General features: G+C 47.0%; 1 protein-coding gene across 2 annotated transcripts in view; it reads left to right on the forward strand.

Annotated features, from left to right (window-relative positions):
* LOC109907830 (semaphorin-3B) overlaps window positions 1-11,081 on the forward strand; it is a 71,797-nt gene extending 60,716 nt beyond the window's left edge. Inside the window, exons 5-19 of one of the 2 annotated variants that reach the window (XR_004203655.1) lie at window positions 1,136-1,255; window positions 1,452-1,545; window positions 1,785-1,904; window positions 3,760-3,902; window positions 4,131-4,245; window positions 4,424-4,493; window positions 4,657-4,801; window positions 5,020-5,239; window positions 5,514-5,605; window positions 5,896-5,937; window positions 6,071-6,228; window positions 6,588-6,643; window positions 7,159-7,298; window positions 7,430-8,940; window positions 8,989-11,081. Coding sequence is in view for 1 of the 2 variants with exons in the window: in XM_020506063.2 (XP_020361652.1) it covers window positions 1,136-1,255; window positions 1,452-1,545; window positions 1,785-1,904; window positions 3,760-3,902; window positions 4,131-4,245; window positions 4,424-4,493; window positions 4,657-4,801; window positions 5,020-5,239; window positions 5,514-5,605; window positions 5,896-5,937; window positions 6,071-6,228; window positions 6,588-6,643; window positions 7,159-7,298; window positions 7,430-7,933 (2,019 nt within the window). In the remaining variant the exon portion in view is untranslated. Of the gene's footprint in view, window positions 1-1,135; window positions 1,256-1,451; window positions 1,546-1,784; window positions 1,905-3,759; window positions 3,903-4,130; window positions 4,246-4,423; window positions 4,494-4,656; window positions 4,802-5,019; window positions 5,240-5,513; window positions 5,606-5,895; window positions 5,938-6,070; window positions 6,229-6,587; window positions 6,644-7,158; window positions 7,299-7,429 lie in introns of both variants that reach the window. The other variant, XM_020506063.2, reaches the window with a different exon arrangement.
* The last annotated feature ends 14,324 nt before the right edge of the window (window positions 11,082-25,405 follow it).

Raw genomic sequence — 25,405 nt, forward strand, 5'->3', positions numbered from 1 at the left:
GGGTAGTCACCGTCAGGGGTTGTCCCCGTGAGGGGTAGTCACCGTCAGGGGTTGTCCCCGTGAGGGGTAGTCACCGTCAGGGGTAGTCACCGTGAGGGATAGTCACCGTGAGGGATAGTCACAGTCAGGGGTAGTCACCGTGAGGTGTAGTCACCATCAGGGGTTGTCACCGTGAGGGGTAGTCACCATCAGGGGTTGTCACCATGAGGGGTAGTCACCGTCAGGGGTAGTCACTGTGAGGGGTAGTCACCATGAGGGATAGTCGCCGTGTGGGATAGTCACTGTCAGGAGTCGTCACTGTGAGGGGTAGTCACCCTCAGGAGTCGTTGCTGTGAGGGGTAGTCACCGTGAGGGGTAGTCACCATGAGGGGTAGTCACCGTCAGGGGTAGTCACCGTGAGGGGTAGTCACTGTGCCCAGGTTCCCCTCTCAGCTGCTCCCTTCTGCTTCTTCTTAGGTCTGCTCGCCATTCCCCTACCTTGCTCCTCTCCTCTCCTCTCTTCTCTTCTCTTCTCTTCTCTTCTCTTCTCTTCTCTTCTCTTCTCTTCTCTTCTCTTCTCTTCTCTTCTCTTCTCTTCTCTTCTCTTCTCTTCTCTTCTCTTCTCTTCTCTCCTCTCCTCTCCTCTCCCCTCTTCTCTTCTCTTCTCTTCTCTTCTCTTCTCTTCTCTTCTCTTCTCTTCTCTTCTCTTCTCTCCTCTCTTCTTCCTCTCTTCTCCTTTCTCATTTCCTCTTCTCTCCTCTTCTCTCCTCATCTCCTCTCTCATCTCTTCTCTTCTTTCCTCTCCCTCTCCTCTTTCATCTGGGCTGCCAGGAAGCCACTCAGTTATAACTAACCATGGTCCACTGATGACCAGGATCACTATGTAATACAACCAAGAAGGGGACAGTTGATGTCAGACAGAAAGGCGAAAGTGGATCTGAGGATAGGGAGGAGGGCACACAAAAACAATGTGGTGGAGACAGGAGGAGAGAACCCAATCATGTTTGTACAGGCAGACAGTGTACGATACGTGAAGAATGCCTGTCGTTGAATGTGTTGTGAAGGTGTAACGTCAAGGTTTAACGAGGGGATGCTGGTAGCTGACGGGAGAAGGGACATTGCTAAACCGCTGTGTTTGGATGTGTTCGTATTGCAGACAGACTGTGTGAACTACGTGAAGATGGTCCACCACTACAACCGCACTCACCTGTACACATGTGGAACCGGAGCCTTCCATCCCACCTGCGCCTTCGTAGAGGTGGGACAGAAGATGGAGGTAAGAGACACACACACACACACCTCCAGCTCATCTGCCCTCCTACTATTCCCTGGCTCTCTTTGTTTCATCCACACAGTAGAGACCATGTAGGAGCAGCTATCTGAGCTCAAACTGTGTGTCTACGGCTGTACTCTGCCCTGTAACCCCATCTCCTCCTACACACTGCCCCCCCCCCTTTCTCTCTCGCCTCCAGGACCACGTGTTCAGGATCGACCCGTCCAAAATGGAGGATGGGAAAGGGAAGAGTCCATACGACCCCCGTCACCCTGCAGCCTCGGTGCTGATAGGTGAGCCCAGCCCCTCAGTCCCCCTCTCCGACGGAGTCGGTGGAAGTTGCTGTTAGAGGGTCAAATCCTTTTCCTCCTCCTAACGGTTTAGAATGGGAAGTAGCCAGGTTAATCTGATCCTAGATCAGAGGTCCCTTTGGTGGTTCTAAATGGCACTGCAGTCACTTACACAGGTAGCATAGCAACTTCATGTTGTCCATAGCAACCTCATGTTGTCGTCCTCTCCTCCCGTCTCCAAGGTGACGAGCTGTATGCGGGCGTGGCCACTGACCTCATGGGAAGAGACTTCACCATCTTCCGCAGTCTGGGGGGACGACCCTCCATTCGCACCGAACAACACGACTCACGCTGGCTCAACGGTGAGTGTGTGTGTGTGTGTGTGTGTGTGTGTGTGTGTGTGTGTGTGTGTGTGTGTGTGTGTGTGTGTGTGTGTGTGTGTGTGTGTGTGTGTGTGTGTGTGTGTGTGTGTGCAAAAACTATCAGCATAAAAACGTTCTGAAATGTTGATCTGTTTGTCCAATTAGCATCATCGTTCTTCACACTGCCCTCCAATTGCTGATCCTTTCTATTCCATGCCAAGTGACGCACCCCGACATTATTACTGAAAGAGAAAGAGAGTGTGTGTGAACTGTATGTCACAGTGTGTGTGTGTACCTATGTAAGTTAGTGTCGCGAATACTTTTCGGAAAATTCCTATGAGAGCACATTTGTCAGCATATCTCGGCCCATGTCTGTAACATGCGGTAACATTTTCTATGAGACACACATACTGTATAATGCCTCGTGTACGGCGCACTTGGAAAGTATTCAGACCCTTTCCTATACGACTCGAAATTGAGCTCAGGTGCATCCTGTTTCCATTGATCCTCCTTGAGATGTTTCTACAACTTGATTGGAGTCCACCTGTAGTCAATGAAATTGATTGGACATGATTTGGATCGGCACACAACTGTCTACATACTGTCCCACAGTTGACAGCGCATGTCAGAGCAAAAAACAATCCATGAGGTCGAAGGAATTGTCCATAGAGCTCAGAGACAGCTCTGAAGTTCTAGAGTTCCTCTGTGGAGATGGGAAAACCTTCCAGAAGGACAAGCATCTCTGCAGCACTCCACCAATCAGGCCTTTATGGTAGAGTGGCCAGACGGAAGCCACTCCTCTGTAAAAGAAACAAGATTCTCTGGTCTGATGAAACCAAGACCTCTTTGTCCTGAATACCAAGCGTCACATCTGGAGGAAACCTGGCACCATCCCTACAGTGAAGCATGGTGGTTGTGGCAGCATCATGCTGTGAAGACGTTTTTCAGAGGCAGGGACCAAGGGAAAGATGAACGGAGCAAAGTACAAATAGATCCTTGATGAAAACCTGCTCCAGAGCGCTCAGGACCTCAGACTGAGGCGTAGGTTCACCTTCCAACAGGACAACGACCCTACGAACACAGCCAAGACAACGCAGGAGTGGCTTTGGGACAAGTCTCTGAATGTCCTTGAGTGGCCCAGCCAGAGTCCGGACTTGTACCCGATTGATCATCTCTGGAGAGACCTGAAAATAGCTGTGCAGCGACCCTCCTCGTCCAACCTGACAGAGCTTGAGAGGATCTGCAGGGAAGAATGGGAGAAACTGCAGGGAAGAATGGGAGAAACTGCAGGGAAGAATGGGAGAAACTGCAGGGAAGAATGGGAGAAGCTGCAGGGAAGAATGGGAGAAACTGCAGGGAAGAATGGGAGAAGCTGCAGGGAAGAATGGGAGAAACTGCAGGGAAGAATGGGAGAAGCTGCAGGGAAGAATGGGAGAAGCTGCAGGGAAGAATGGGAGAAACTGCAGGGAAGAATGGGAGAAACTGCAGGGAAGAATGGGAGAAATTGCAGGGAAGAATGGGAGAAACTGCAGGGAAGAATGGGAGAAACTGCAGGGAAGAATGGGAGAAACTGCAGGGAAGAATGGGAGAAACTTGTAGCGTCATACCAAAGAAGACTCGAGGCTGTAACTGTTTTTATTTGCAACAATTTCCAAAAACCTCTTTTGTTTTGTCATTATGGGGTATCGTGTGTAGATTGATGACGGGGGGGGGAACGATTTAATCCATTTCAGAACAAGGCTGTAACGTAGCAAAATGTGGAAAAAGCCAAGGGGTCTGAAAACGTTCCGAATGCACGGTAAGTGCCTAATACAATTCTTTGAGCTATAACCCTCGCTATGTCCTTCCCCACCAGAGCCTAAGTTTGTGGGTTCGTTCTGGGTGCCGGAGAGTGAGAACCCAGACGATGATAAGATCTTCTTCTTCTTCCGGGAGACGGCGGTGGAGGCTCAGGGCCTGGGGAAGTCCACCTACTCCCGTATCGGACAGCTCTGCAGGGTGAGAACGCCGCTCAGATTACGCTGTGCCTGTATTACGCCGTAGCTTAAAGTTTGGCGTTGTAACGTAGCTAATACTATAGCCATACACTCGTAACCTTTTCCTTAGGCTCTGGCGTACACATACGCTATGCTGTCTCAATGGCACTTGATGTTTAAGTATGTACGGCAATGATTTAGTATCACCGGAATATTTACCTTTGAACTTTGGTCTATAATGTTGTTGCAGAATGATATGGGTGGCCAGCGTAGTCTGGTCAACAAGTGGACCACGTTCTTGAAGACTCGTCTCATCTGTTCTGTGCCGGGCAGTGACGGCAGTGACACGTACTTTGACGAGCTCCGTAAGTAGCCGCTACACTCCGAGTGCGTTATCTGATCCTAGCTGTCGCTCCAGGCCCCACCAGAGCACGGGATTCAACCAATGAAGATTCATCTAAGCTAAATGGATAGAGCCGGGGGGTTATGTTTGTGTTTCTCTGACCTTTGACCTCTACCCTCTGACCGGTGTTCCTCCCACAGGGGATGTGTTCCTGCTGCAGACCAAGGACAGGAAGAACCCTCTGGTCTACACTGTCTTCTCTACCTCCAGGTCAGAGTTCAAACCAGGGGATGGATTGAGTTATTGTGTGCTCTTGTGCTTGTGTGTGCATATGAGTGCTAGTGCATGTGTGTGTGTGTTTGTGTTCCTGACTGTGATTGTGTGTTTTATAGTAGGCTATGTCTCTAACTGTGCGTCCCCTGCCTCCCAGCAGCAGTGTATTCAAGGGATCAGCCGTGTGTATCTACACCATGAATGACATCCGCAGGGCCTTCTTGGGGCCCTTCGCCCACAAAGAGGGTCCAAACTACCAGTGGGTCCCCTTCCAGGGCAAAGTCCCCTACCCACGCCCTGGCATGGTACGTAGCCTACATCAGTTCAGTAGGAATTTACTGAATAGGACATTTTAACATCAGTAGTTTAGCTCATTAACTATACTAACAATCGCCATTGTGATAGCTCTGTGTGGCCGATGTTAAACCCTGGGCTGAGCCCATGTGACCCGTCTTATCTCATAATAATCTTATAATAACCTCATAATAACCTCTCTGTACTGTTACCCTGTGTGACCCCTTAGTGCCCCAGCAAGACATTCGGCAGCTTCGAGTCCACCAAGGGTTTCCCTGACGACGTGATCCAGTTTGCCCGTCACCACCCTCTCATGTTTAACCCCGTGTACCCCCTGAACCGCCGGCCCGTCTTCCTGAGGACCAACGTAGACTACAGCTTCACCCAGATCGCTGTGGACCGGGTGGGCGCCGCAGACGGGCATTATGATGTCATGTTCATTGGCACAGGTAACCACCTTACTCTTACAGGTGGCCGTGAAGATTCATGCTTAGCCTGGTCCCAGATCTGCTTGTGCTCTCGACAACTCCATTTGCTGTCATTGTCGAGCCAAACAGCAGGAACAGACTGGCACCCAGGGTCATTCATGCCATCCACATGGTACTCTTGACCCTAGGATTCTATGTGTTATACTAAATAGAATGTATATTACTGAGCAGAGTGTATATTGAATATGGATGGATTGTGGGATCCAGTCTGAAACTCTGTGTGGGTGTGTCGCAGACAAAGGGACGGTGCTGAAAGTGATCTCTGTACCGAAAGAGAGCTGGAACAACATGGAGGACCTGCTACTGGAGGAGCTAGAGGTGTTCAAGGTGAGGGGGCCCCATCCATTGTTCTGCTGGCGTCAGAGGAGGCTGGTGGGAGGAGCAAGAGGAGGACTCATTGTGGTTGGAATGGAATAAATTTAGCGCAGTCGAACGTGGTTTCCACGTGTTTGATATTCTTCCACTTATTCCATTCCAGCCTTGACACGGAGCCTGTCCTCCAATAACCCCTCCCACCAGCCTCCTCTGGCTAGCATGTGTATATTTAAAGACATGCAAGTCTATGTTTACGTTTCTATTTAAAAGTGTGATTCTTAACCGTTTATTCTGCTCTACAGGATGCCTCATCCGTCATCAACATGCAGATATCCTCAAAACGGGTAAGAGTCTCTTAAACCCTAACGTATCATCTAACATGTGACCAGCTCTCTAATAATGTAATCACAAGATGTTTAATATCAAGTCATTTGACTGTGGGCCACTAACATTTCTCCGCTCTCTCTCTGTCCACAGCAACAGCTTTATGTGGGCTCAGACACAGGTCTGGCCCAGGTTCCTCTGCATCGCTGCAGTATCTATGGGAAGGCCTGTGCTGAGTGCTGCCTGGCCAGAGACCCCTACTGCGCCTGGGACGGCACCTCCTGCACCCGCTACCTACCCAACACCAAGAGGTAAACAAATACACAAACTCAAACATACGACCCAGCATGCTACCTACCCAACACCAAACAGTTAACACACTAGTTATCCAACTGTTGAACCATAACCAGCTTCCTCCACCACCTTTAAAACTGTAAACTCACCAAACCTGATCCGCTATAACCAGCCAAATCTAAACACCCCAAACCCTACTCATACAAACCCCAAACCCTACTCATACAAACCCCAGCTGACTGCACTCTTAGAAAAAAAAGGTTCCTAAAGTGTTTTTTCAGCTGTCCCCATAGGAGAAACCTTTTTGGTTCCTGGTAGAACCCTAGTCACTATCATCCCAAGCGATCAGACCGACATATCTGTCCTTGTTCTCCAGGCGTTTCCGTCGTCAGGACGTGAGGAATGGAGACCCCAACACCCTGTGTTCAGGAGGTAAGACTCTTTCACTCTGCACTAAAGTCTGAACTCAGGACTCACAAACTGAGCTCTGAACTCAGACTCATAAATCCTGCTGATATCAATGGGAGACTAGACAAACTTTTTTTTGTTACGCACTCGGATTTCAAGTTAGGATTCGGGAAACACTGTGCCAAGGAGCTAACTCTCTCTCCCATGCTCCCACCCAGAGAGGGCAGGGTGATTAGTGTGATTCTGTGCCATATTCTCTCTTTGGCCCGTATTAGATGAACGGCATGACGTGATGATTCCACACAATTATGTCATATTGTGCTCGGTGAGGGTGTTGCGCAAGACAGGGAAAGGTCAGTGGGATTATCTCAGAGTTTGGCTGTGACAAGAGACAAAACGGCACACAATCACATGGTGATTGCCTTACACTTTTTTACTGCTTGGAATAATATGTTGGAGACTGTAGACTGTAAAATAAATATACAATTGTAATCTCACATTAGCTCACGTTATCTGATGGTGTGTATCGCCCACTGTAGACCACCACAAGCACCGGGTGGCAGAGAGGAGGCTGTTCGGGGTGGAAGGGAGCAGCACCTTCCTGGAGTGTATCCCCAAATCACTGCAGGCCAGAGTGACCTGGACCTTCCAGAAACAACCCCACAACGCCAAGGAAGAGGTAAAAGGCAAAATCACAGTGAAAAGACATACTGTTTTCAACAGTATTCAAAGGATTTTTGGTTCACATTGACTGTTTCAAGCTCTAATACTCTGCTGTGTGTGTTTCTGTCTGTGTGTGATGTCATCCAGCCGCGTCTGGATGACCGTGTGCTGCAGACAGAGCGGGGGCTGTTGGTGAGGAGGGTACTGAAGCGGGACGTGGGCCTCTACCAGTGCCACGCCATGGAGCACGGCTTCACCCAAACACTACTGGGCATCACCCTGGAGGTAGTACCCTCCTCCTCCTCTTCCTCCCCGCCCGCCGACCCTCTCCTTCGATTGGACCCCCGCAGCGGAGGCGGCGGCCCACCTTCCACCAATCAGAAGCTGTGGTACCGGGACTTCATGCAGCTGGTGGACCACCCGAACCTCAGCACCGTGGATCAGATCTGTGAGCAGGTGTGGGCGCGCAAGAGCGCCCAATCGGACAAGAGCTTCCCGTCTTCTCCCGACAAACAGGCCCCGCCCATCGGTCCCGTGGTCCGGCCCCCTAACAAGAAGTGGAAGCATCTGCAGGACATCCGCAAGGGGAGGAACCGCCGAACCCACGACGGGAAACCCTCCCCACGAGCACCACGCAGCGCAGGGGAGTGACAACAGAGAGAGAGGAGAGAAAGAAGGAGAGAGACTGAGGGTGGCGAGAGAGGGAAGAGAGGGAAGAGAGGGAAGAGGAAAAGTGAGAGACAGAGACTGATAGAGACCAAGGACTTCTGGAGGGTGTCAACACATACACAGCACCTCCTTCTTTGTGAATATTTATCTTCCGACACCCCACTAGCTACTGCCCCATGATGCTTCACTCTGCCCTGACCCCTGACCCCCGATTAGCTTGTATCGCCCCTTATTATTCCCCCTATCTTAATTCTCTGTCCCAGCTCTCAATCCCTTTGGGTGTACTCTCCTGGAGAACTTCTGATGGAGACCTCACCTCTACAGAATAGACTGAACAGAGTCCCCAAGTTAAAAGATGGCTCAGTGTATGTCACTCAATCTCTCAACTGGAATTACAACTGGCTCGTAACCGGAATATCCGAATGGAAAAAGACACACATACACACCACAGGAGGTTGGTGGCACCTTAAATAGGGAGGACGGGCTCGTGGTAATGACTGGAGTGGAATCAGTGGAACGGTATCAAACACATGGTTTCCAATTGACGCCGTTTGACGCCATTTCATTTGCTCCGTTTCCGGCCGTGTTTATGAGCCGTCCTCCCCTCAGCAGCCTCCTGTGATACACGTTTACAACCCGAGATGACAGTACCTTTGATGACACGGACTACAAATTGTGAGATGGGACAAAAACAATGGGCTCCGCAGACCTCCAAACGCACATTGATCAACTTAGGTATAATCACATTTCATGTGTTTTGCAAAGAGAGCATCACGTAGATGTGTGCTTTGTGACAGATGCAGTCTTTGATATGATTATCTTTGGTCCAAACCACTACAGATAGGAGAAAGCACTACTGTCATTCCAGGGTATAGAGAGAGCTGTTACAATGAGGTGAGATTCTGAAGCAGAGAGAGAGAGAGAGAGAGAGTGTACAGGATCAACACAATGGTTCCATTGTGATTCTATTTTACAAAATGGCTGACAAGGTAGAGGAAGTGGGCGATGTTCTACCTGTATGTTTATGGGGTGACAAGGTAGAGGAAGTGGGCGATGTTCTACCTGTATGTTTATGGGGTGACAAGGTAGAGGAAGTGGGCGATGTTCTACCTGTATGTTTATGGGGTGACAAGGTAGAGGAAGTGGGCGATGTTCTACCTGTATGTTTATGGGGTGACAAGGTAGAGGAAGTGGGCGATGTTCTACCTGTATGTTTATGGGCTGACAAGGTAGAGGAAGTGGGCGATGTTCTACCTGTATGTTTATGGGCTGACAAGGTAGAGGAAGTGGGCGATGTTCTACCTGTATGTTTATGGGCTGACAAGGTAGAGGAAGTGGGCGATGTTCTACCTGTATGTTTATGGGCTGACAAGGTAGAGGAAGTGGGCGATGTTCTACCTGTATGTTTATGGGCTGACAAGGTAGAGGAAGTGGGCGATGTTCTACCTGTATGTTTATGGGCTGACAAGGTAGAGGAAGTGGGCGATGTTCTACCTGTATGTTTATGGGCTGACAAGAAAACATTTTTGTGTTTTATTTAGTCATTTATTTAAATGATCTGTGTGTATTTTCTGACTCGGATGACTTGTGTTGTGTGCTGACACATTTACATGGGGGGAGATGGTTGAGATGGTTCAAGTGACAGGCTGCACAACATCAATGATGACTTGGCCAAACAATAGTGGGCTTTGAATACGACGTCCCAACTTTGGGCAAAAAGCATGATATTTATATGTGAAAAGAAAACATCTCGATTTTTTTTTAAATTCCAAATGGTACATACATGGTTCTTTTAGGCTTACACTGTTTGCCTAGGTAAATTATCAGTAGCTGTGTGTGTGCGTGCGTGCGTGCGTGCGTGCGTGCGTAAATAAACGTCCCTCCCTCCTGTGCTGTGTCTGTAGGCCCATCTCTGAGTGTCAATTTCACAGCATGTCTTTGATGCCTTCAGTTCAGCGAAACACATTTGTCCTCGGTGAAATGGTGTGAGTAGATCGCCACCTAGTTTCCTTTCCGTGTATAGGCCTGGTCCGTTGACTTTCTACGGTACGATTCAATACAGTCTGTTGTCGGCTTCTTATAATAAAAACGTGCTTTAAATGTTTCTCCTTTTACCAGTGAAGTCTGTGAGAGCGTACAGATGTGAGGAATCCCGCCTTTTATTCATAGCTGCTTAATAAAGGTGTAATTATTAACTTTTGAACGACTGAGGCCAATAAGTTAGGTGGGCTGTAGTTTTGTGCTCTCCAATTGCATGACCAAGGTTAGGGACTAGACGGTGCACAATGGACACTTTGGCTGCCTATCTGAATGGCACTCAGGGCCCATAGGGTCCTGGTCAAAAGTAGTGCACTATATAGGGAATAGAGTGCCATTTGGGAGACGCCCTTTGAGAGGCGAGAGGGTCTTGTGTTCAATATGCTCAATATGGTTATCCTATGTATTCATGTGCACAAAATAAGCTAATATGTTGTGGTGGATATTTTTCTTTTCATGTCGAGACTTGGGGCTCTATTCAATCTGTATCGATGAAGCGTTACAGAATGCGCGACAGAAACCTAAAGGCGATTTCCAATTGAGGTGACAAATGCAGTGTTTACTGTGAATGCGGGGATGTTGCTTTTAGATTGAAATCAAGCTGTCACGCTAAACTACAGCCTTACCGGTTGATTGGAGCCCTTGCAGTTGTACCATACACGTTCTGCAAAAGCTATCATCATTCAAAAAAACACTAGGTAAATGTTGATTCGGTTGTCCAATTAGCATCATCGTTCTTCACGCTGCCCTCCAACCGCTGATCCTTTCTATTCCATGCTATATTACGCACCCCAACTGTGTGTGTGTGTGTGTGTGTGTGTGTGTGTGTGTGTGTGTGTGTGTGTGTGTGTGTGTGTGTGTGTGTGTGTGTGTGTGTGTGTGTGTGTGTGTGTGTGTGTGTGTGTGTGTGTGTGTGTGTTTGGAGGAAAGGAGAGCTCTTTACATATTGGCTTAGGAGGAGAGGTAATCTGTAGAAACAGTTCAAAGTTCAGAGGCCAAAGTTGACATGGTGCACTGTATTACTTCCAGAGTTCTTTGTGGATTGTTGTGCCGGATTGTTTTTGATTAACACAATAAAGTGCCCAGTTACTTTACGTCTGAGTAGTTTATTGTCATATTGCATAGCTTGACATCTACTGTTTTATACACTACTGAGTATTACAGCACAGCGATGGCTGCATTCACACAGGCAGCCCATTTCTTATATTTTTTTCACTTAGTGTTTTTTTTTTTGTGGAATCAGATCTGCGCTGAAAAGTAAATGATGTGAAAAGATCTAATGTGATTGGTCAAAAGACCAATTAGTGGGAAAAACATCAGAATTGGGCTGCCTGTGTAAACGCAGTCTATGGTCTTCAGGCTTGCTGCCTTATGTTAATGGGCAACAAGGATGACATTCCTATTTCGTACACAGGGTGGCGTCACTGTATTTACAGAGAGTTGGGGAATGTACCCTGGAAATATAGTTTATCAAGCTACCAGGCCAGTTCCAGCCGATCACGTTTGACAAGTCACCGCCCTTCACTGTGTTGCATTATGGGGAAAAAAATTGTCAGACTGCATGAACTTTACAAAAATCATGTGATCAAAAATCATGAAGTTGACTGCAAGTTCCTGCAGTTTCACTCCACCGACTTCATTCTGCAGCCATAGCTTGCGTTGTGGGAGGCTTTTGTTGTCAACCAATCCTTCTTCTTTTTTTTTGAATCACGCGGGCGTGACCAAATACATGACTGAAACCAGTGGATATACAGTGGATATATACAAATGAATGTGATGTTTGAGGCTCTCTCTTACTAATTGAGTGTACAATGTACACACATAAGATTTGAGTTTGTGATTGTGTGATATAGGGGTTGGGGACGTGTTTTTTTTTCACCGTTACGATTTAAAAAATATATGTATATAAACAACGGCAGTGCCTGTTGGAAAACCACATTAGTGTCCAAGTTTCGGCTGTCGCAGATGCACGTTCTCCGACTTCACTCCTCGACTTTCGTCTGCAGGTGGTTGCTTTAGCCTTTACCACTCAGACACACCCAGTGACTTCACACTTGGAAGAAGTCAAACTACACTACATCTACCCTTAAGAAGAAAATAGTTTACTGAAGTTGCCGAAAAGGAAAATAAATTCTTACCTACTTCACCCATGTTTAGCTACACTGCTACATGGCAACAAAAAAAAAGTAATTAACCACTGAAAATACCTACCTAGGTTTGAATGTAGTTCAACTACCACTGAGCTACTGCAAAATGTAGTTAAATCACTAGTTGAATTATATGTAGGTCACTACTCCCCAACACTGTTAACAGAAGAGAGGTTGACTGTTGACTGTACTGTGAGGAACTGTGAGTCCCTTTTGACTCACCTCTCCCCATTATCTACAAACAAATCTGTACTGTCATGTCCCCCAACACCTTACATCCCACCACTGCCCCGTAACCGTTCATATTACTGGCTCCCTGACATTCTCCAGGAGGGGCTGCTGTGGGAAAGGACGGGAAGGGGGGTAGTGGAGCAACCATCCAAACATTATGACTCACATTCTTCATAGAAATATCACAATGACCCTGCTGTCACCGCTGAACCCAACTTTTCCCAGCTTGGAATGTTCATGCCCATGCGACATACAGCAACGAGCGCGTGCACACACATGCACGGACACACGCACATACACACATACACACACACACACACACACACACACACACACACACACACACACACACACACACACACACACACACACACACACACACACACACACACACACACACACACAGAATGCAGTTATAAACACATGTATTACTCAAACTGGGAACCCATTAGCCCCCTTCTGTGTCCCTTACTCTGCTTGTTAGTAGAGCAGGGATCGGTATGTATGTATGTATGTACTCATGGGCCGGGGGGTCCGTGGGGTCCGTGGGGTCCTAGGACCAGCAGGCCTAATTGAGGACTCATTTCCGCAGGGTTACAGAGGGGCTTAGATTAACATGCAGGTGAGTACCTCATGCCCCCCCCACCTGAGAACAATTATGGGGCACACTCGGGGGGGCAAACAGTGCACCAGCGTGTAACAGGAAAGCCCCCCCCCCCCCCCCCCCACATACAGTGCCTTGCGAAAGTATTCGGCCCCCTTGAACTTTGCGACCTTTTGCCACATTTCAGGCTTCAAACATAAAGATATAAAACTGTATTTTTTTGTGAAGAATCAACAACAAGTGGGACACATTCCTGAAGTGGAACGACATTTATTGGATATTTCAAACTTTTTTAACAAATCAAAAACGGAAAAATTGGGCGTGCAAAATTATTAAGCCCCCTTAAGTTAATACCTTGTAGCGCCACCTTTTGCTGCGATTACAGCTATAAGTCGCTTGGGGTATGTCTCTATCAGTTTTGCACATCGAGAGACTGACATTTTTTCCCATTCCTCCTTGCAAAACAGCTCGAGCTCAGTGAGGTTGGATGGAGAGCATTTGTGAACAGCAGTTTTCAGTTCTTTCCACAGATTCTCGATTGGATTCAGGTCTGGACTTTGACTTGGCCATTCTAACACCTGGATATGTTTATTTTTGAACCATTCCATTGTAGATTTTGCTTTATGTTTTGGATCATTGTCTTGTTGGAAGTGTCGTTCCACTTCATGATTGTGTCCCACTTGTTGTTGATTCTTCACAAAAAAATACCGTTTTATATCTTTATGTTTGAAGCCTGAAATGTGGCAAAAGGTCGCAAAGTTCAAGGGGGCGAGAATACTTTCGCAAGGCACTGTACCTCTTCTAAACGTTTTTACAATTCTACAGCTGATTTGCCACACTGGTTAAAATAGGACAGTAAGTGCTTATTTCAGTGATCCTAAGAGAAAGCTAACTACATCATGAAGGATCTTTATTGCACCTTGATTTGTATTTATCCTTTATCTGAACAAATTCTTCTTGACAATGATGGCCTACCAAGAGGCAAAACGCCTCCATAGGGGCTGAGATAAAAATAAATAAAAAAGTAGGACAAAACACACCCCACGACAAAAAAGACACCACAACAACATGAAGAGAGACCTAAGACGACAACATACTGTATGTAGCATGGCGGCAGCACAACTTGACAACACAACACGGTAGCAACACAACATGACAACAACACAACATGGTAGCAACACAACATGGTAGCAACACAACATGACAACATGGTAGCAGCACAAACATGGTAGAGACAACAATACATCACGTGAAGCAGCCACACGTGTCAGTGTGATCGAGTCTTTGAATGTAGAAATGGAGATAAAACTTTCGTTTGAGTGTTTTTTTTGCAGATTGTTCCAGTCGCTAACTGCAGCGAACTGAAAAGAGGAGCGACCCAGGGATGTGTGTGCTTTGGAGACATTATACCGGAATGTGACTGGCAGAACGGGTGCTGTATGTGGAGGATGAGGTTTGCAGTAGGTATCTCAGATAGGGGTGAGTGAGGACTAAGAGGCATCAACCAGTGAGTCCTGCGCTGGGTATACAGAGATGACCTGTTTACAGAGGACTATAGTGTGCAGTGATATATCCTATAAGGAGCATTGGTGGAAAATCTGATCGCCAAACGGTAAAGAACATCTAGCCACTCCAGAGCATCCTTACCCGCCGATCCGTAATCTAGCATGGGTAGGATGGTCATCTGATTCAGGGTTAGTTTGGCAGAGACAGAGCGAGTGGGAGGCGGAGAGAGAGAGAGAGAGAGAGAGAGAGAGAGAGAGAGAGAGAGAGAGAGAGAGAGAGAGAGAGAGAGCGTCATCTGGCAGAGAGACAGAGGAGACTGAGGCAAGTGACTTCTACATCCAGCAGTCATCCTAGACCCAGAAGAATCACGACATCTCTGTCTCTCACTCAATTATTTAATCACTGTGCTTCACTGCCTGAGGAGAGGCCAAGTCTCTTCATTGACTGTGTATTACTCACTGGTTCTCCATGACTTTTTAGTGTAGCTTACTTAATTAGCTTATTGTTGTTGTTTTTTTTCATTACTCAAAGAGCCAATAAGTGAGAGTGGAAGGACTCGGAAATGTGCTGAGCTGGTTTATATGTGATTTGAATGTTGGGTGCGGACATGTAAACGTGCGTTTCAGTGTGTATCCATGGGTTTAAATGTGCAGTCTGAGTCAGTGACGTGCAGGCAGGGTAGGCAGGGTAGGCAGTGCTTACCCTGTGTTATTCAAATAAAAAATAAAAATATGATTCTTGTGGTTTTTATGCTAGAATTCTCCAAATGTGCTAAAACTGCATTAAAGCCTCAGGATAAGTGCCACAGTATTCATTCCTTCCTTTCTAGCCATTCGAATCGATTGTGTGTGTGTCTTTTTGTGTCAGTTTGAAAATGGAATAAAATGAGACATTGGGGATGCGCCTTCCATATGAAAGTGGGCCTGCTGTTTGCATGCAGAATTACATCAATGACAAGGGGTCTGCTGTGTCTTCCACAATGCTGTCACTGAGAGTTCACCCTGAAGGAAAGACAAATGGACTTAATTTGCAAGTAAAGGGAAGCCTAAATGCATTTCCTTTGCAATTTGCCGGTTATGCTACTGTTGAATGAAGCTGAGAATACAGAACATCCCTTTGATGCATTTGATTTATCAAGATAGAATTTTGTTTTAGAGCTTTTTTGACGTTTGGAACGGCATTTTTCCGTCATTTCAATTGTTGATATGGAAATTTCAGTAGAATCTTCTTTATCATGCAGCCAGGTCATTCAATTTGTCCTGTGGGCGTCGGAAAATGCCTCCAAAACCGTCCACTAGGGGCAACAGTGAGCGATATTACCATCAAGTTGGCTTGGGTTTTGCTAGGGTGATGTGGATGGGCCATGAGTCTGGATCAGAAGGTTGCGTGTTCGATCCCAGTCGTGGACACTGCTTTTTTTATTTTTGTGTTTAACCCTTTCCCAAACCTTAACACTTACCTTAACCATTCGGAATGAGTGCCTAAACGTAAAGTTTTAACCCTTTCCCAAACCTTACGCCTACCTTAACCATTCGGAATGAGTGCCTAAACTTTATGTTTTAACCCTTTCCCAAACCTTAACCATAACCTTAACCATTCGGAATGAGTGCCTAAACCTAACCGTTAACTTTGAAATTTGACATTTGGAGCAACTTCGAAAATTAACATTTGGAGAACATGGATGAATGTCCAATTCTGCAGTGACACTGTGAGAACTTGTTTTTATTATGTGTGTGTAATAATATTTCACATAATAATAATTGTATTGTGTGTGTGTGTGTGTGTGTGTGTGTGTGTGTGTGTGTGTGTGTGTGTGTGTGTGTGTGTGTGTGTGTGTGTGTGTGTGTGTGTGTGTGTGTGTGTGTGTGTGTGTGTGTGTGTGTGTGTGTGTGCATTGGAAGAATTGTTAATCTGTTTGTGTTGCAAACTATTCAGTTAACCCACGACTGCGTGGCGACCCACGACTCCAACACCGTCATTAAGTTTGCCAACTACACAACGGTGGTAGGCCTGATCACCGACAATCATGAGACAGCCAGAGACCTGGCAGTGTGGTACCAGGACAACAACCTCTCCCTCAACGTGATCAAGACAAAAGAGTACGCCCCCATTCACATCACTGGGGTTATAGTGGAGCAGGTCGAGAGCTCTAAGTTCCTTGGTGTCCACATGACCAACAAACTGTCATGGTCCAATCACACCAAGACAGTCGTGAAGAGGGCACTACAATGCCTATTCCCCTCAGGAGACTGAAAAGATTTGTCATGGGTCCTCAGCTCCTCAAAAAAGTTCTACAGCTGCACCATCGAGAGCATCCTGACTGATTGCATTATCGCCTGGTATGGCAACTGCTCGGCATCCAACCACAAGGCGCTACAGAGGGTCGTGCGTACGGCCCAGTACATCACTGGGGTCAAGCTTCCTGCAATCCAGAACCTCTATACCAGTCGGTGTCAGAGGAAGGCCCTAAAAATGGCCAAAAACTCCAACTTCGCAAGTCATAGACTGTTCTCTCTGCTAACGCACTGCAAACAGTACCGGAGTACCAAGTCTACGTCCAAATGGCTCCTTAACCCCTAAGCCATAAGACTATTGAACAGTTCATCAAATGGCTACCCGGACTATTTGCAGTGATCCGCACCCCTTGTTTTTTTACACTGCTGCTACTCGCTGTTTATTATCTATGCATAGTCACTTTACCCCTACTTACATGTACATATTACCTCAATTACCTTGACTAACCTCTACCCCCTGCACATTGACTCGGTAACTGTACCCCCTGTACATAGCCTCGTTACTGTTATTTTATTGCGTAACTTTTTTTAAATTTAGTAGATAGTAAATATTTTCTTCGAACTGCGTTGTTGGTTAAGAAGGGCTTGTATAAAGTAAGCATTTCACAGTAAGGAAATAAAACGTATTTCCGCCATCGGAGAAATTCAAAGCTAACGCTTGTGTGTCTTGGCTACATTGGTATTTACATTTGGTGAAAATTGTCACTCTGGTTGTTGGCGCTATCTGTTGCATGGTGAACTTGGGCTTTATCAAGGTTTATTTGTGAGTAAATCTGCCTTTGATAATAGCCTGTGTCCACCGACATCCCCGCACGTCACTGGTCTTGAATGAGTCCCACCGGCCTCTCTGGTTAAGTTAAAGAGAGGACCAGTGTTCAGCGGTACGTTGTGCACCTGGACCAAACTTCCCACAGGCCTCTCTGACAGTTTTTATAACGTGACAGAAAGCTTTATTTTCCTCTCAATGCTTAACCTGGATGCATGAATGCCATCAAACCTAAGCAGGAAAAAACCCTGGAAAGTCTCTCACTCTCCCTCTCATTCACTCACTTGTGTATTGTAACAACTACTTAACAACCCCCCCCCCCACCCAGCCACACACACACAGCTATACAAAGGGAGTGACCATGCAGCAACAGGTCTAATGATTAATGGTTCTAATTAGCATGAATTACCTCCCTCTTGTTGGAGTGATTAACCCCATTGTGTGGTGTTGGGGAGAGTGTTGACATAAAGGAGACAGGGTTTCAGTGTCAGCCTTCTCTCAGTCCACTCCCCTCTCCAAGCCCTGAGCCCTGGGCTTCGAGCAGCACTGAAGGATCTCTGCCCAACAAGAGCTCATACTTTCCCTTTGAAATTCAGTGGATAAATTCAGTATAAATGCAGTGTGTTTCTTCTACGTTAATTCTGCATGGTTACAGGGTTCAAACTGAAACAACTCAAAGGTTAACAGTTAAGGCATTAATTAAGATTGGTTAAGGTTAGGGCTATGGTTTGGGGAAGGCTTAAAACAAAACAAAAATGACAAAAAAAACGACTTGCTATTTGCAAGTATTCTCATGGCTTGATAGAGCATTGTGAAGCGGCTGCACAGTGGTCTAAGCGAGTTCACGCCCAGTGTTGGGCAATTCTTACTTTAATTTTTTAGTGAGCACCGAGGTAGGCAAGTATTGACGTTCCCAGGACCTTTTCAAACATCCAAAATCCAAGTCTACTTCTAGTGATCAGGCTGCTCTGCCGCCCGCTGCAACGCCACACAACCCAAACCACAACAGAAAGTGTTTCTTCAAAAAACAAACAGGGAGAGGTGGGCAGAGAGCGAGGGAGGAGAGGGAGGAGAGGAGAGTACAAAGAGCAGAGTGTGTGGGGGGGGGGGGGGGGGAGAAGCATGAGGGTGCTTACACAGCCGCCAGAGCAGTTTACACAGAACGGATGGAAACCTTACCTCAAATTACCACTTTAAATGATTCTGTTTCGTTTGGGCTTGAACAACATTATCTTAAAGGATCGGATGGATGAGCTGCTGAATAGATGTTAGTTGGTGGGGGGGGGGGGGGGGGGGGGGGGGTAATGTCATGGGAAATAATGTGGTGTCATCCAGCTGTCTGCTTTTCTGTGATATGGAGTATCTGTGGTCTCATCTCTGAGGGTTAGGTACAGACCACCGACCTGGTCTCAGAGCATTTCGTGTTATGCTGTACGTTAATCCATCTATCTTGAATGATATGTTTACTTTTCGTGTGGGATGTATTCATTTGTGGATGTCCATCACCCATTTTGTATGATATGTTATGAATTTACAAAACGTACGATATTTTACGAATTCTAGTTAGGTGGCATAGAAGTTAGGTTAAAGGGTAAATGGTTGAGGTTAGGGTTAGGGGAAGGGTTAACTCACAGGGTTACGGTAAGGGTTAGGGTTAGGGGAAGGGTTAGCTAAGTAGTTACAAAGTAGCTAAAAAGTAGTAAGTAGTTGAAAAGTTGCTAATTAGCTAAAATGATAAAGTTTTCTGTGATGAGATTCAAACTCGCAACCTTTGGGTTGCTAAACATTCACATTATACGCCGACCCATCCATTTTACTTTCGTTTGTTGCTTTAAGTAACCATCTGTCTTATGTAACCATATCAAACGTAACATATCCCACTCATTTGAGTGTCCCGGACATACATTTACTATGTTACACCACATTACCAAAAGTATGTGGACACCTGTTCGTCGACCATCTCATTCCAAAATCAGGGGCATTAATATGGAGTTGGTCCCCCCTTTGCTGCTATAACAACCTCCACTCTTCCGGGAAGGATTTCCACTAGGAACATTGCTGTGGGGACTTACTTCCATTCAGCCACAAGAGCATTAGTGAGGTCGGGAAACTCTGTTGGGCGATTAGGCCTGGCAGTCGGTCGTTCCAATCCATCCCAAAAGTTCCAATCTCAACAAACCATATCTGTATGGACCTTGCATTGTGCACGGGGGCATTGTCATGTGGAAACAGGAAAGGGCCTTCCCAAACTGTTGCCACAAAGTTGGAAGCAGCGAATAATCTAGAATGCCATTGTATGCTGAAGCATTAAGATTTCCCTTCACCAGAACCAGAGGCCTAGCCCGAACCATGAAAGACAGCCCCAGACCATTATTCCTTCTCCACCAAACTTTACAGTTGGCACTATGCATTCGGGCAGGTAGCGTTCTCCTAGCATCTGCCAAACCCAGATTTGTCCATCGGATTGACAGATGGTGAAGCATGATTCATCACTCCAGAGAATGCTTTCCCACTAACCCAGCGTCCAATGGCAGCGAGCTTTACACCACTCCAGCCAACACTTGGCATTGCGCATGGCGATCTTAGTCTTAGGCTGCTCGGCTATGGAAACCCATTTCATGAAGCTCCCGACAAACAGTTCTGCTGAAGTTGCTTCCAGAGGCAGTTTGGAACTCGGTAGTGAGTGTTGCAACCGAGGGCAGACGATTTGAATACGTTACGCGCTTCAGCACTCGGCGGTCCCATTCTGTGAGCTTGTGTGGCCTACCACTTCGCGGCTGAGCCGTTGTTGCTCCTAGACGTTTCCACTTCACAATAACAGCACTTACAGTTGCCCGGGGCAGTTCTAGCAGGGCAGACATTTGACGAACTGACTTTTTGGAAAGGTGGCATCCTATGGCGGTCACTGAGCTCTTCAGTAAGGCCATTCTACTGCCAATGTTTGTCTATGGAGATTGCATGGCGGTGCGCTCAATTTTATATAACTAATATTTTCTCCTGCATGGAACTGTACGGGGGATAGACTAAACTGGCACCCACTCTCAGAGAAAGTTGCATTCTCTAACTATCCATTCCACCAATGACTTCACCTTTGTGCAGTGATGTACTTTTCAAAGCTATACAAACTCTGTGCTGCTTTTCGCTCTATTGAACTGTGCTGTGTAAAGTAGACAGAGCAGGGCAGTGTGTTTGAGCTACTGTAATAGATTTGACAGGAAGATATGGCTATTGTGGACAATGCTTACGGCAGTGCCCACACCCACAGGAAGGAAGTAGCAGGAGAACGTGATGCTCTGAACTGGACACATCCTGTGACTACAATGAAGAACGCTTAAGTGAGCTGTGACGACACTGACGTGGGGGAAATGATTTGAATCATAAGCCATTCATTATTAATTAAGGCTGGATTCAATCCATATCGCCGAAGTGTCGCGGAAAACCGGAGTTTCAAATGTAAAGATCATTTCCCATTGAGCCGACATATGCAGTGTTTACCGTGAATGCAGTCTCCACTATAGCCATATTGCCTTTAATTGTCAATTGCGCTATTGGTGGCTGTGTTGTTGCTCAGATGGTGCAGTTATCACAGGACTGGAGTCACACACTGCCTGTTCCTGCTCTCTCACTCTACCCACCCTGCAGCCCTCTTTGGTCATTAGTCCTTAGAAAACACACGCACGTGCACGTGCACACGCGCGCGCCACGCGCACAGGGTCCCACTCGGGTGATTAACTGACTCCTGATGGACCCAAGGTGCCCTGTTCCCTAAACAGGAAGAGAACAGGAAGTGGGTCATAAGTGTGTGTGACGGTAAACAACCCGCCGACAGTATTTGTGTTGTCTAATCGACTTCCTGTAAGAGAATTTAGTCAGGCGATGTTTACCTCCAATACGCTGTCTAATGGACCAGGTGCTATGGTTGTTGTTCTGGTTCACCGGAGGGCTCCACGGAGGAGGCTCGGTTCGCAGTATACTGACTACCAGTCTCATGCACTGAGAGATTCCCATATTGGCCCAGGACACATGCATGTCAGTAAATTACAAGAGTTCTACCCAGTAAGACATGTCCTAGGAAGAACGAAATTGCGAAAAATGATCAATGATCAATGGTGAATGTACAGCCAAAATGTGTCATTATCGGTACGAAAAGCTCCGCCTCAGCAATAGTTGCACAGCATGAGGTTTTCTATCGAAGGCACTGAGATGTTGGGAAATAATTACAGAGTTGGGTTAGGATTGTGTGGTCGATGTGTGATGAAGACAGAGCTGAGATGGCCACAACAATGTTGGTCTCTACCACAGGAGGTTGGTGGCACCTTAATTGGGGAGGACGGGGATTGTGTGCAATGGCTGGAGAGGAATGGGTGGAATGGTATCAATGTTTTCCATGTGTTTGATGCCATTCCATTCTCTCCCTTCCAGCCATTATTGTGAGCAGTCCTCCCCTCAGCAGCCTCCACTGGTCTCTACTGAGAACCAAAGTAAATGTATGTGGTCAGATTGGCCATGTGTAGATGACCACAATATGTTGGTCTGGTCTCGACAGACAGCCAAAGTAATGTAAGTGGTCAAACGAATAATAACTACAGTCGACCATTGAGACTGATGCCATAATGCTGTACAGTAGGAATGTTTTGCTCATGCATGACCACAGTGTTAATAATGGAACAGATTGAGAGAGTGCGTAGGAGCTGTCCACAGCAGACCCAGTTCTCGCTCCCCCTAATTTGTGACGCAATGTGAAAGTCTTCCCTCGCTCTCTCCAGGGAGGCGTGGGGCCAAAAACCAGACCCCTCCGTGAGATGAATTACCCCCACGTCCCTTTCTACCGCCTTCTATCCCTCCTTCCATCTGTCCCCTCATGGTGATTCATCTTCAATCTTTCACAGTGGAGCCTGCATAGCGACTCACTGTGAGGCAGTAGGCCCATAGCCCAGCTCTGTCTGTCTGACGGACCCAGAGCCATTACTTGTTATGCCTCTCATGTTACTGGTTCCCCCCAGTCATCTGTCCCTCACACTCAACCACACACCACTAAGAACAAACTGCAGGGGAGAGGGAGGACGTGGCCCTGGACCCAGTGACAGTAAACGCAGGCCTGGGATCAGGGATGGAGGGATGGAATCAGTCCAGTAGATCAGTCCCATAGACTGACTGATGTATAACGTTCACTCTGGGGACCTCTTTACTTGCTCTTGTCTTTTGGACCTGACTAACTATGATGAGTTACGTTACTAATATACTTTTCTATATGTGATACTTTGCGCTAGACGGGATACAGTTCGTGACTCAGGCTGCCGCAGCCAAATCTACAATGGGATTTAGGTTAAATCCCTTCATTTACCTCATAGTATTCTACATGAAATGTCCGGGGGTGTCCTCGGATGGGGCCACAGTGTCTCCAGACCCCTCCTGTCTCAGCCTCCAGTATTGCTGCAGTAGTCTATGTGTCGGGGGGCTAGGGTCAGTTTGTTATATCTGGAGTACTTCTCCTGTCCTATTCGGCGTCCTGTGTGAATCTAAGTGTGCGTTCTCTAATTCTCTCCTTCTCTCTTTCTTTCTCTCTCTCGGAGGACCTGAGCCCTAGGACCATGCCCCAGGACTACCTGACATGATGACTCCTTGCTGTCCCCAGTCCACCTGGCCGTGCTGCTGCTCCAGTTTCAACTGTTCTGCCTTATTATTATTCGACCATGCTGGTCATTTATGAACATTTGAACATCTTGGCCATGTTCTGTTATAATCTCCACCCGGCACAGCCAGAAGAAGACTGGCCACCCCACATATGCTCTCTCTAATTCTCTCTTTCTTTCTCTCTCTCGGAGGACCTGAGCCCTAGGACCATGCCCCAGGACTACCTGACATGATGACTCCTTGCTGTCCCCAGTCCATCTGACCGTGCTGCTGCTCCAGTTTCAAATGTTCTGCCTTATTATTATACGACCATGCTGGTCATTTATGAACATTTGAACATCAAATCAAATCAAATCGCGTTCCTAGGAAACTATGCAGTTTTTTGTTTTTTTACGTGTTATTTCTTACATTAGTACCCCAGGTCATCTTAGGTTTCATTACATACAGCAGAGAAGAACTACTGAATATAAGATCAGCGTCAACTCACCATCAGTACGACCAAGAATATGATTTTCACGAAGCGGATCCTGTGTTCTGCCTTTCAACCAGGACAACGGAATGGATCCCAGCCGGCGACCCAAAAAAACGACTCCGTAAAAGAGGGAAACGAGGCGGTCTTCTGGTCAGACTCCGGAGACGGGCACATCGTGCACCACTCCCTAGCATTCTTCTCGCCAATGTCCAGTCTCTTGACAACAAGGTTGATGAAATCCGAGCAAGGGTAGCATTCCAGAGGGACATCAGAGACTGTAACGTTCTTTGCTTCACGGAAACATGGCTCACTGGAGAGACGCTATCGGAGGCGGTGCAGCCAGTGGGTTTCTCCACACATCGCGCTGACAGAAACAAACATCTTTCTGGTAAGAAGAGGGGCGGGGGCGTATGCCTTATGGCTAACGAGACGTGGTGTGATCACAGAAACATACAGGAAATCAAATCCTTCTGTTCACCTGATTTAGAATTCCTCACAATCAAATGTCGACCGCATTATCTACCAAGAGAATTCTCTTCGATTACAATCACAGCCGTATATATTCCCCCCCAAGCAGACACATCGATGGCTCTGAACAAACTTTATTTGACTCTTTGCAAACTGGAATCCATACATCCTGAGGCTGCATTCATTGTAGCTGGGGATTTTAACAAGGCTAATCTGAAAACAAGACTCCCTAAATTGTATCAGCATATCGATTGCGCAACCTTGGATCATTGTTACTCTAACTTCCGCGACGCATATAAGGCCCTGCCCCGCCCTCCTTTCGGAAAAGCTGACCACGACTCCATTTTGCTGATCCCTGCCTACAGACAGAAACTAAAACAAGAAGCTCCCACGCTGAGGTCTGTCCAACGCTGGTCCGACCAAGCTGATTCCACACTCCAAGACTGCTTCCATCACGTGGACTGGGATATGTTTCGTATTGCGTCAGATAACAACATTGACGAATACGCTGATTCGGTGTGCGAGTTCATTAGAACGTGCGTTGAAGATGTCGTTCCCATAGCAACGATTAAAACATTCCCTAATCAGAACATGGATTGATGGCAGCATTCGCGTGAAACTGAAAGCGCGAACCACTGCTTTTAATCAGGGCAAGGTGACTGGTAACATGACCGAATACAAACAGTGCAGCTATTCCCTCCGCAAGGCTATCAAACAAGCTAAGCGTCAGTATAGAGACAAAGTAGAATCTCAATTCAACGGCTCAGACACAAGAGGTATGTGGCAGGGTCTACAGTCAATCACGGACTACAAGAAGAAAACCAGCCCAGTCACGGATCAGGATGTCTTGCTCCCAGGCAGACTAAATAACTTTTTGCCCGCTTTGAGGACAATACAGTGCCACTGACACGGCCTGCAACGAAAACATGCTGACTCTCCTTCACTGCAGCTGAGGTGAGTAAAACATTTAAACGTGTTAACCCTCGCAAGGCTGCAGGCCCAGACGGCATCCCCAGCTGCGCCCTCAGAGCATGCGCAGACCAGCTGGCCGGTGTGTTCACGGACATATTCAATCAATCCCTATACCAGTCTGCTGTTCCCACATGCTTCAAGAGGGCCACCATTGTTCCTGTTCCCAAGAAAGCTAAGGTAACTGAGCTAAACGACTACCGCCCCGTAGCACTCACTTCCGTCATCATGAAGTGCTTTGAGAGACTAGTCAAGGACCATATCACCTCCACCCTACCTGACACCCTAGACCCACTCCAATTTGCTTACCGCCCAAATAGGTCCAC

The sequence above is a fragment of the Oncorhynchus kisutch genome, linkage group LG17 (genome assembly GCF_002021735.2).
Source record: "Oncorhynchus kisutch isolate 150728-3 linkage group LG17, Okis_V2, whole genome shotgun sequence".
NCBI lineage: Eukaryota > Metazoa > Chordata > Actinopteri > Salmoniformes > Salmonidae > Oncorhynchus > Oncorhynchus kisutch.